At 55.5% G+C, this 12,094-nt stretch overlaps 1 protein-coding gene across 1 annotated transcript in view; it reads right to left on the minus strand.

The window, feature by feature from the left end:
• The window catches only part of LOC132397072 (uncharacterized), a 280,816-nt gene that overhangs the window by 86,346 nt on the left and 182,376 nt on the right, over nucleotides 1–12,094 (minus strand). The window contains exon 10 of the mRNA XM_059975332.1: nucleotides 5,510–5,560. Within this exon, the coding sequence (XP_059831315.1) occupies nucleotides 5,510–5,560 (51 nt within the window). The remainder of the gene's footprint in view (nucleotides 1–5,509; nucleotides 5,561–12,094) is intronic.

The raw sequence follows: 12,094 nt of genomic DNA on the forward strand, positions 1-12,094 counted from the left end.
TAAGTATTTTGCTTCAGTCTTCACTGTAGAATAAGCTAGCTGTATGCCACAGGTCCGTGAGTGTCAGGGAGCAGGAATGAGTGCCATTGCTATTACAAAGGAAAAAGTGCTAGGCAAACTGAAAGGCCTTAAGGTGGATAAATCATCTGGACCAGATGGACTACATCCCAGAGTCCTGAGAGAGATTGCTGAAGAGATAACAGATGCATTGATCATAGTCTTTCAAAAATCCGGCATGCTCCCAGAGGAATGAAAAATTGCAAATGTCACTCCACTCTTTAAGAAGGGAGGAAGACAAAAGAAAGGAAATTATAGGCCAGTTAGCCTAACCTCAGTGGTTGGGAAAGAGTCTATTATTAAGGATGAGGTTCCGAGGTACTTGGAGACTAATGATAACATAAGTCAAAGTCAGCATGGTTTCTGTAAAGGGAAATCTTGCCTGACAAATCTGTTAGAGTTCTTCAAAGAAGTAACAAGTAGGGTAGACAAAGGAGAGGCAGTGGATGTCATTTACTTGGATTTTCAGAAGGCATTTGATAAGATGTCACATGAGGCAGTTTAACAAGATAAAATACTATGGTATTACAGGAAAGTTACTACCATGGATAGAGGAATGGCTGACAGGCAGGAGGCAGCGAGTGGGAATAAAAGAGCCTTTTCTGTTGTGCTGCCAGTGACTAGTGGTGTTCCTCAGGGATCGCTACTTTTCACATTGTTTGTCAATGATTTGGATAGGGAATTGATGGCTTTGTGGCAAAGTCTGTGGATGATACGAAGACTGGTGGAGAGGTATGTAGTGCTGAGGAAGCAATGTGATTGTAGCAGGACTTAGACAAATTGGAAGAATGGGCAAAAAAGAATGGAATACAGTGTTCAGAAATATACGATAATGCATTTTGGTAAAAGGAACAATAGTGCGGACTATTATTTAAATAGGGAGAAAATTCAGACATCAGAGGATCAAAGGGACTTAGGAGTCCTCGTGCAAAACTCCCAGATGTTTAATTCACAGGTTGAGTCTGTGGTAAAGAAGGCAAATGCAATGTTGGCATTTATTTCAAGGGGAAGAGAATATAAAAACAATGAGATAATACTGAAGCTTTGGAAGACCGTAGTTAGGTTGCATTTGGAGTATTGTCAGCAGTTTTGGGCCCCTTATCTCAGAAAGGATGTATTGATTATAGAATGCAGAGGAGAATATTCTGGGAATGAGAGGGTTAACATAACAGGAGTGTTTGGGAGCTTTGGCCTGTACTCACTGGAAGTTAGAAGAATGTGGGAGGATCTCATTGAAACCCACCGAATGTTGAAAAGACAAGATAGGGTGGATGTGGAGAGGATGTTTCCCCTGGTGGGGGTATCTAGGACTAGAGGGCACAGCCTCAAAATTGAGGGACAATCTTTTAGAACAGAGGTAAGGAGGAGTTTTTTTTTTGGCCAAGGAGTGGTTAATCTATAGAATGCTCTGCCACAGACAGCAGTGGAGGACAAGTCCGTGGGTATATTCAAAGCAGAAGATTCCTGATTGGTCAGGGCATCAAAGGATATGGTGAGAGGGAGGTGTATGGGATTGAATGGGATCTGGGTCAGCCAGGATGAAATGGTACAGCGGACTCAATGGGCTAAATGGCCTAATTCTGCTCCTATGTCTTATGGTCTTAATACACCAATAGTATTATTTGAAAGATCGAGGAATTGAGGGTAACAGGGAATTGGCACAGAAGATCACACTTGGAATATTGAGAGTAGTTTTGGGCCTTTAACTAAGAAAAGATGTGCTAATATTGGACCAGAAGAGGTTTGCAAGAATGAAACAGTTAATGAAAGAGGAGCAACACACACAAAATGCTGGTGGAACGCAGCAAGTCAGGCAGCATCTACAGGGAGAAGTGCTTTTGATGTTTCGGGCCGAGACCCTTCGTCAGGACTAACTGAAAGGAATGATAGTAAGAGATTTGAAAGTAGAAGGGGGAGGGGAAAATGCGAAATGATAGAAGACTGGAGGGGGTGGGGTGAAGCTGAGAGCTGGAAAGGTGATTGGCGAAAGTGATACAGAGTTAGAGAAGGGGAAGGATCATGGGACGGGAGGCCTCGGGAGAAAGAAAGGGGGAGGGGGGCACCAGAGGGAGATGGAGAACAGGCAGAGTGATGGGCAGAAAGAGAGAGAGAGAGAGAGAGAGAGAGAAAGGGAGGGGGGAAAACATTAAATATATCAGGGATGGGGTAAGAAGGGGAGGAGGGGCATTAACGGAAGTTAGAGAAGTCAATGTTCATGCCATCAGGTTGGAGGCTACCCAGCCAGTTTATAAGGTGTTGTTCTTCCATCCTGAGTGTGGCTTCATCTTGACAGTAGAGGAGGCCATGGATAGACATATCAGAATGGGAATGGGACATGGAGCTAAAATGTGTGGCCAATGGGAGATCCTGCTTTCTCTGGCGGACAGAGCGTAGGTGTTCAGCGAAACGGTCTCCAAGTCTGCGTCGGGTCTCACCAATATATAAAAGGCCACACCGGGAGCACCGGACGCAGTATACCACACCAGCCGACTCACAGGTGAAGTGTCACCTCACCTGAAAAACCGTCTGGGGCCCTGAATGGTGGTGAGGGAGGAAGTGTAAGGGCAGGTGTAGCACTTGTTCCACTTACAAGGATAAGTGCCAGGAGGGAGATCGGTGGGAAGGGATGGGGTGGACGAGTGGACAAGGGAGTCGTGTAGGGAGCGATCCCTGCGGAAACAGAAAGGGTGGGGGAGGGAAAGATGTGCTTGATAGTGGGATCCTGTTGGAGGTGGCGGAAATTACGGAGAATTATATGTTGGACCTGGAGGGTGGTAGGTGAGGACAAGGGGAACCCTATCCCGAGTGTGGTGGTGGGCGGATGGGGTGAGGGCAGTTGTGCGGGAAATGGGAGAGATGCGTTTGACAGCAGAGTTGATGGTGGAAGAAGGGAAGCCCCTTTGTTTAAAAAAGGAAGACATCTCCTTCGTCCTGGAATGAAAAGCCTCATCCTGAGAGCAGATGCGGTGGAGACGGAGGAATTGTGAGAAGGGGACGGCATTTTTGTAAGAGACAGGGTGGGAAGAGGAATAGTCCAGGTAGCTGTGAGAGTCTGTGGGCTTAGTAGATATCAGTAGATAAGTCATCTCCAGAGATGGAGACAGAAAGATCAAGTAAGGGGAGGGAGGTGTCAGAAATGGACCAGTAAATTTGAGGGCAGGGTGAAAGTTGAAGGCAAAGTTAATGAAGCCAACGAGCTCAGCATGCGTGCAGGAGGCAGCGCCAATGCAGTCGTCGATGTAGCAAAGGAAAAGAGGAGGACAAATACCCGTATAGGCCAATGAAAGGCCTCTGCCAATGAAAGAGGAGCGTTTGATAGTCCTGGCCTTGTACTCATTGGACATTCGAAGAATAAGGAGGATCTCATTGAAATCTATTAAATATTGAAAGGTCTTGAAAGAAAGGACGCGGAGACAATGCTTCCTATAGTGGGGGAGTCTAGGACCCGAAAACACAGCATCAGAATTCAAGGGCGTCCCTTTGAAACAGAGGTGTGGAGGAATTTCTTTCGTCAGAGGGATGTGAATCTGTGGAATTCATCGTCACAAACAGCTGTAGAGGCCAAGTCCTTGGGAATATTTAAAGTGGAGGTTTAACAACAACATCAATGTTTACAGGGAGAAGGCAGGAGAATAATTCAGCTATGGTGGAATGGCAGAGCAGACTCGATGACCCAAATAGACAAATCCTTCTATATTATGGATTTGTGGTTTTAAGTGAGGTTGGAGAGAACACTGATCAGCCAGGATCAAAGTTCAAATGTCAAAGTAAAATTTATTATCAGAGTACATATATGTCACCACGTACAACCCTGAGATTCTTTTTCCTATAGGCATACTCAGCAAATCTATAGAAAAGGAACAGCAACTGTAAACATCAGGAACTATAAACAAACTGTACAAATGCAGATATAAATAAATAGCAATCAATGAGCATAAAACACCAAGATAATAGTCCTTCAGTGAGTGTAGTTATCCCCTTTTGTTCAAGATTCTGATGGCTGATGGGTAGTAATTGTTCTTGTCTGAGTGGTGAGGATCTTTGATGGATGCTGCTTTTCTACGGCAACTGATGCACCATCAATAACTCACTCTGAGACGTAAGGCGAGATATCGGCTTTTATTGACTGGAAGAAGGAACAAGCAGTGAGTGACCACCATACTACATCCTGGAGACTGAGAGGCCGGGCTCAGGCCTCAATCGCCTTAATACAGGGGTCAGTGGGAGGAGCCACAGGAGCAGTCAGCAGGGGGAGTGTCCAGACAGGTATATGTAGTTCACCACAGTCAGCAGGGGGCGTGTCCAGACAGGTATATGTAGTTCACCACAGTCAGCAGGGGGAGTGTCCAGACAGGTATATGTAGTTCACCACAGTCAGCAGGGGGAGTGTCCAGACAGGTATATGTAGTTCACCACAGTCAGCAGGGGGCGTGTCCAGACAGGTATATGTAGTTCACCACAGTCAGCAGGGGGAGTGTCCAGACAGGTATATGTAGTTCACCACAGTCAGCAGGGGGCGTGTCCAGACAGGTATATGTAGTTCACCACAGTCAGCAGGGGGAGTGTCCAGACAGGTATATGTAGTTCACCACAGTCAGCAGGGGGAGTGTCCAGACAGGTATATGTAGTTCACCACAGTCAGCAGGGGGAGTGTCCAGACAGGTATATGTAGTTCACCACAGTCAGCAGGGGGAGTGTCCAGACAGGTATATGTAGTTCACCACAGTCAGCAGGGGGAGTGTCCAGACAGGTATATGTAGTTCACCACAGCAACCTTTTGTGCAGATGTGCTCAATGGTTGGGAAAGTTTTACCCGTGATGTACTGGGTCAAATCCACTACCTTTTGTAGGATTTTCCACTCAAAGGCATTGGTGCTCCCATACCAGGCTGTAATACTGCCAGTCAGCACACTTTCCAACACACACCTATAAAAGTTTGCCAAGATTTTGATGATATGCTAAATCTCTGCAAACTCCTGAGGAAGTTGAGGCACTGTTGTGCTTTATTTATATGACGGGTCCAGGACAGATCCCCTGAGATAGTGACACACAAGAATTTAAAGTCACTGACCCTCTCCACCTACAATGATTACTGGCTTATGGATCTCTGCTTTTCCTTTCCTGAAGTCTACAGTTTCTTGGTCTTGCTTACATTGAGTGAGAGGTTGTTGTTATTACAAGTTTTCAATCTCCCTCCTGTATGGTGATTCATCACCCCCTTTGATACAGCCCTCAACAGTGGAGTGGTCAGCAAACTGGTTGCAGTGGTGTTGGAGCTGTGCTTAGCCACACAGACGTAGGTGAGCAAGGGCCACCTAATACTATCTCCTCATTTTCAACGCAGGCAGGGAACTGCACCATTTGTGGAGTTCGAGCGGTGGGGGGGGGGGAGGTAGATAATGCGGTGGCTGTGATTACTGACGGTGAGCCTACCACAGTGCAAAGAACTGACCTGTGGTGACAATATCTTCCTCTGTGATGTGCTTTCCAGTTTGATAAGGCTCTAAAGGAAGGAAAGGGAACGAGAGGGGGTAGAGAGGGGGAGGTAGGAGGGAGAGGGAGGGAGGGGAGGGGGAGCATGAGAGAGGGGGAAGGGAGTGGGAAAGAGGGGGCAGGGAGCGGAATAGAATGGGGAGGAGGAGTGGGAGGGAGTTGGGAGGGGGAGGGAGAGAGAAATGAGAGGGGATGGGAGGGAGAAGGGAAGGCGAGAGTGGGGAGAGAACAAGGCAGGGAGTAAGAGTGACGAAGGAGAGGGGGAGTGAGAGAAAAGCAGGAGAAAGGGAATGGTAGAGAGTGGGGTGCGGGGAAGGAAGGTTGAGACGAGGGGAGAGCGAGCAGGAAGAGAGGGGGAGAGAGGAGGGAGAGAGAAGGGTAAGTGGGGGGGGAGAGAGGGGAGAGAGGAGGAAAGAGAGGGGAAGGGGAGAGTGAAGGGAGAGAGAAGGAGAGAAGGAGGAGAGAGAGAGAGAGGGGAGGGAGAGAGAGATAAATGCTCTTAGAACCCTTCAAAACCATTTAGCTAGACCTTTATTTGCTTCTGTGATGGAATGAAATTACTGTGGCAAGGAACGTCAGGGTTCCCGAGTGGGTAATGTGCCCTTGAGTGCTTCCATACATGCCAATGCAGAGCCAGCCGCGTGTGCCCACAAATATCCCATATCTCTGATACCTCTCCTATCGCTGTACAAATGGTGTTAATATACTTCATCTGCCAACTCATAACACGGGTGAAATCCCTGCCCCTCAGATTCCCTATGAATCACTCCCCTCTAACCTTAAATTTGTACCCCCTTGTTTGGGATGGCCCCACCCTGGGGACCAGTTTTAGACTCATAGTTGCTACTTGTGCCACTGAGGCATGGATCAGGCTGTTGGGCACACTGAGCTTTCAAGGCCTGTGCCCTGAGTGGGGCTCTGCAGAGTGTTACCTCCCTGTCCCTCAACCTCTTTGCTTATTCCCACAATCACCCTCACACCAGTGAAAACCAGGGGGTGTTTAATCTGCCATCACCACCCCCCCCAGCAGCCTCTCTCTCACTTCCACCCAACAACGTGAGCCTTTCCCTCCGTACAGATGAGTGCAGGTCGGAGGAGGCTCCGTGCTTCTCCAGTGAACCAATCCTGACCCTGAACTCCAGTACTGTGTGCTTGTGTGAGGGATGGGGTGTGTTTACACAGGGGTGGTGTCCACACGGGGGAGGGGCTGTGTCTGCACGGGGGGAGTGTTGTGTCAGCGCAGGGGAGGGGTTGTGTCTGCACGGGGGGAGGGTTGTTTCTGCGCGGGGGAGGTGTTGTGTCTGCACGGGGGGTGTTGTATCTGCACGGGGGAGGAGGGTTGTCTGCACGGGGGAGGTGTTGTGTCTGTGCAGGGGTGGGGGGTTGTCTGCACGGGGGAGAGGCTGTGTCTGCACGGGGGGAGTGTTGTGTCAGCGCAGGGGAGGGGTTGAGTCTGCACGGGGGGAGGGTTGTTTCTGCGTGGGGGGAGTGTTGTGTCAGCGCAGGGGAGGGGTTGAGTCTGCACGGGGGGAGGGTTGTTTCTGCGCGGGGTGGAGGGTTGTCTGCACGGGGGAGGTATTGTGTCTGTGCAGGGAAGGAGGGTTGGCTGCACGGAGGAGGTGTTGTGTCTGCACGGGGGAGGAGGGTTGTCTGTGAGGGGGAGGGGTTGTGTCTGCACAGGGGGAGGGTGGCATCTGCGTGGGGGAGGTGTTGTATCTGCACGGGGGGGAGGGTTGTGACTGCGCGTGGGGAGGGCTATCTGCACGGGGGAGGGTGCTGTGTCTGCATGGGGGAGGTGTGTCTGCACGGGGGAGGAGGGTTGTCTGCGCGGGGAGGGGCTGTGTCTGCACAGGGGGAGGGTTGTGTCTGCGCGGGGAGGGGTTGTGTCTGCACGGGGGGAGGGTTGTGTCTGCGCAGGGAAGGCGGGGTTGTCTGCACGAGGGAGGGGTCGTGTCGGCGCAGGGGGGGGGAAGTGTTGTCTGCGCAGGGGTGGGCTTGAGCCTGCACGGGAGAGGGTTCTGTCTGCGCGGGGGGAGGATTGTGTCTGTGCGGAGGGGAGGGTTGTGTCTGTGCGGGGGGAGGATTGTGTCTGTGCGGAGGGGAGGGTTGTCTGCATGCGGGAGTGGTTGTGTCTGCACGGGGGGAGGGTTGTGTCTGCACGGGGGAGGATTGTGTCTGTGCGGAGGGGAGGGTTGTCTGCATGCGGGAGTGGTTGTGTCTGCACGGGGGGAGGGTTGTGTCTGCACGGGGGGAGGGTTGTGTCTGCGCGGGGGAGGATTGTGTCTGTGCGGAGGGGAGGGTTGTCTGCATGCGGGAGTGGTTGTGTCTGCACGGGGGGAGGGTTGTGTCTACGGAGGAGAGGAGGGTTGTCCGCACAGGGGAGGGGTTGTGTCTGTGTGGAGGAGGGGTTGTGTCTGTGTGGGGGAGGAGTGTTGTCTGCATGAGGGAGGTGTTGTGTCTACGCGGGGGAGGGGTTGTGTCTGCACAGGGGGAGGGTTGTGTCTGCGCAGGGAAGGGGGGTTGTCTGCACGGGGAGGAAGGATGTCTGCGTGGGAGAGGGGGCTGTGTCTGCACGGGGGGAGGGTGGCATCTGCGTGGGGGAGGTGTTGTATCTGCGCGGGGGGGAGGGTTGTGACTGCGCGTGGGGGAGGGCTGTCTGCACGGGGGAGGGTGCTGTGTCTGCTTGGGGGAGGTGTGTCTGCACAGGGGGAGGGTTGTGTCTGCGCGGGGGGAGGATTGTGTCTGTGCGGAGGGGAGGGTTGTCTGCATGCGGGAGTGGTTGTGTCTGCACGGGGGGAGGGTTGTGTCTGCGCAGGAGAGGAGGGTTGTCCGCACGGGGGAGGAGGGTTATCTGCACGGGGGAGGGGTTGTGTCTGCACGGGGGGAGGGTTGTGTCTGTGCAGGAGAGGAGGGTTGTCCGCACGGGGGAGGTGTTGTGTCTGTGCGGGGGAGGAGGGTTGTCTGCACGGGGGAGGGGTTGTGTCTGTGTGGAGGAGGGGTTGTGTCTGTGTGGGGGAGGAGTGTTGTCTGCATGAGGGAGGTGTTGTGTCTACGCGGGGGAGGGGTTGTGTCTGCGCAGGGAAGGCTGGGTTGTCTGCACGGGGGAGAAGGGTTGTCTGCGCGGGGAGGGGTTGTGTCTGCACAGGGGGAGGGTTCTGTCTGTGCGGGGGGAGGATCGTGTCTGTGTGGAGGGGAGGATTGTCTGCATGCGGGAGTGGTTGTGTCTGCACGGGGGGAGGGTTGTGTCTGCGCAGGAGAGGAGGGTTGTCCGCACGGGGGAGGTGTTGTGCCTGCATGTGGGAGGAGGGATGTATGTGTGGGGGAGGGGCTGAGTCTGCGCAGGGGAAGGGTGGCACCTGCGTGGGGGAGGTGTTGTGTCTGCACAGGGGGAGGGTTGTGTCTGCGCGGGGGAGTGTTGTGTCAGCGCGGGGGAAGGGTGGCACCTGCGTGGGGGAGGTGTTGTGTCGGCACAGGGGGAGGGATGTGTCTGCGCGGGGGAGGGGTTGTGTCTGCATGGGGGAGGAGGGATGTATGCGCGGGGGAGGGGTTGAGTCTGCGCGGGGGGAGGGTTGTTTCTGAGTGGGGTGGAGGGTTGTCTGCACGGGGGAGGTATTGTGTCTGTGCAGGGAAGGAGGGTTGGCTGCACGGGGGAGGTGTTGTGTCTGCACGGGGGAGGAGGGTTGTCTGTGCGGGGAGGGGTTGTGTCTGCACAGGGGGAGGGTTGTGTCTGCGCAGGGAAGGGGGGTTGTCTGCACGGGGGAGGAAGGATGTCTGCGTGGGAGAGGGGGCTGTGTCTGCACGGGGGGAGGGTGGCATCTGCGTGGGGGAGGTGTTGTATCTGCGCGGGGGGAGGGTTGTGACTGCGCGTGGGGAGGGCTATCTGCACGGGGGAGGGTGCTGTGTCTGCACGGGGGAGGTGTTGTGTCTGCACGGGGGAGGAGGGTTGTCTGCTCGGGGAGGGGCTGTGTCTGCACAGGGGGAGGGTTGTGTCTGCACGGGGAGGGGTTGTGTCTGCACGGGGGGAGGGTTGTGTCTGCGCAGGGAAGGCGGGGTTGTCTGCACGAGGGAGGGGTCGTGTCGGCGCAGGGGGGGGGAAGTGTTGTCTGCGCAGGGGTGGGCTTGAGCCTGCACGGGAGAGGGTTCTGTCTGCGCGGGGGGAGGATTGTGTCTGTGCGGAGGGGAGGGTTGTCTGCACGCGGGAGTGGTTGTGTCTGCACGGGGGGAGTGTTGTGTCAGCGCAGGGGAGGGGTTGTGTCTGTGTGGAGGAGGGGTTGTGTCTGTGTGGGGGAGGAGTGTTGTCTGCATGATGGAGGTGTTGTGTCTACGCGGGGGAGGGGTTGTGTCTGCATGGGGGGAGGGTTGTGTCTGCGAGAGGGGGGAGGGTTGTCTGCACAGGGGAGGGGTTGTGTCTGCACGGGGGGAGGGGCTGTGTCTGCATGGGGGGAGTGCTGTGTCTGCACGGGGGAGGAGGGTTGTCTGCACGGGGACGGAGTTGTGTCTGCGCAGGGGAGGAGGGTTGCCTGCGCAGGGGAGGAGGGGTTGTGTCTGTGTGGAGGAGGGGTTGTGTCTGCATGGGGGAGGAGTGTTGTCTGCATGATGGAGGTGTTGTGTTTACGCGGGGGAGGGGTTGTGTCTGCTCTGGGGAGGAGGGTTGTCTGCACGGTGGAGGGGTTGTGTCTGCATGGAGGAGGAGGGTTGTCTGTGCGGGGAGGGGTTGTGTCTGCACAGGGGGAGGGTTGTGTCTGCACAGGGAAGGGGGGTTGTCTGCACGGGGGAGGAAGGATGTCTGCGTGGGAGAGGGGGCTGTGTCTGCACGGGGGGGGGGCTGTCTGCACAGGGGGGGGCTGTCTGCACAGGGGAGGTTGCTGTGTCTGCATGGGGGAGGTGTGTCTGCACAGGGGGAGGGTTGTGTCTGCGCGGGGGGAGGATTGTGTCTGTGCGGAGGGGAGGGTTGTCTGCATGCGGGAGTGGTTGTGTCTGCACGGGGGGGAGGGTTGTGTCTGCGCAGGAGAGGAGGGTTGTCCGCACGGGGGAGGGGTTGTGTCTGTGTGGAGGAGGGGTTGTGTCTGTGTGGGGGAGGAGTGTTGTCTGCATGATGGAGGTGTTGTGTCTAAGCGGGGGAGGGGTTGTGTCTGCTCTGGGGAGGAGGGTTGTCTGCACGGGGGAGGTGTTGTGTCTGCATGGGGGAGGAGGGATGTAAGTGTGGGGGAGGGGTTGAGTCTGCGCGGGGGAAGGGTGGCACCTGCGTGGGGGAGGTGTTGTGTCTGTGTGGAGGATGGGTTGTGTCTGTGTGGGGGAGGAGTGTTGTCTGCATGATGGAGGTGTTGTGTTTACGCGGGGGAGGGGTTGTGTCTGAATGGGGGGAGGGTTGTCTGCACAGGGGAGGGGTTGTGTCTGCATGGGGGAGGAGGGATGTATGCGTGGGGGAGGGGTTGAGTCTGCGCGGGGGAAGGGTGGCATCTGCGTGGGGGAGGTATTGTGTCTGCACGGGGGGAGGGTTGTTTCTGCGCGGGGTGGAGGGTTGTCTGCACGGGGGAGGTATTGTGTCTGTGTAGGGAAGGAGGGTTGGCTGCACGGGGGAGGAGGGTTGTCTGTGCGGGGAGGGGTTGTGTCTGCACAGGGGGAGGGTTGTGTCTGCGCAGGGAAGGGGGGTTGACTGCACGGGGGAGGAAGGATGTCTGCGTGGGAGAGGGGGCTGTGTCTGCACGGGGGGAGGGTGGCATCTGCGTGGGGGAGGTGTTGCATCTGCGCGGGGGGGAGGGTTGTGACTGCGCGTGGGGGAGGGCTGTCTGCACGGGGGAGGGTGCTGTGTCTGCTTGGGGGAGGTGTGTCTGCACAGGGGGAGGGTTGTGTCTGCGCGGGGGGGAGGATTGTGTCTGTGCGGAGGGGAGGGTTGTCTGCATGCGGGAGTGGTTGTGTCTGCACGGGGGGAGGGTTGTGTCTGCGCAGGGAAGGCGGGGTTGTCTGCATGGGGGAGGGGTCGTGTCGGCGCAGGGGGGGGAAGTGTTGTCTGCGCAGGGGAGGGCTTGAGTCTGCACGGGGGAGGGTTCTGTCTGCGCGGGGGGAGGATTGTGTCTGCGCGGGGGAGGATTGTGTCTGTGCGGAGGGGAGGGTTGTCTGCATGCGGGAGTGGTTGTGTCTGCACGGGGGGAGGGTTGTGGCTGCGCAGGAGAGGAGGGTTGTCCGCACGGGGGAGGTGTTGTGTCTGTGTGGAGGATGGGTTGTGTCTGTGTGGGGGAGGAGTGTTGTCTGTGTGGGGGAGGAGTGTTGTCTGCATGATGGAGGTGTTGTGTTTACGCGGGGGAGGGGTTGTGTCTGAATGGGGGGAGGGTTGTCTGCACAGGGGAGGGGTTGTGTCTGCATGGGGGAGGAGGGATGTATGCGTGGGGGAGGGGTTGAGTCTGCGCGGGGGAAGGGTGGCATCTGCGTGGGGGAGGTATTGTGTCTGCACGGGGGGAGGGTTGTTTCTGCGTGGGGTGGAGGGTTGTCTGCACGGGGGAGGTATTGTGTCTGTGTAGGGAAGGAGGGTTGGCTGCATGGGGGA

The sequence above is a fragment of the Hypanus sabinus genome, chromosome 7 (assembly GCF_030144855.1).
Source record: "Hypanus sabinus isolate sHypSab1 chromosome 7, sHypSab1.hap1, whole genome shotgun sequence".
In the NCBI taxonomy this organism is placed as follows: domain Eukaryota; kingdom Metazoa; phylum Chordata; class Chondrichthyes; order Myliobatiformes; family Dasyatidae; genus Hypanus; species Hypanus sabinus.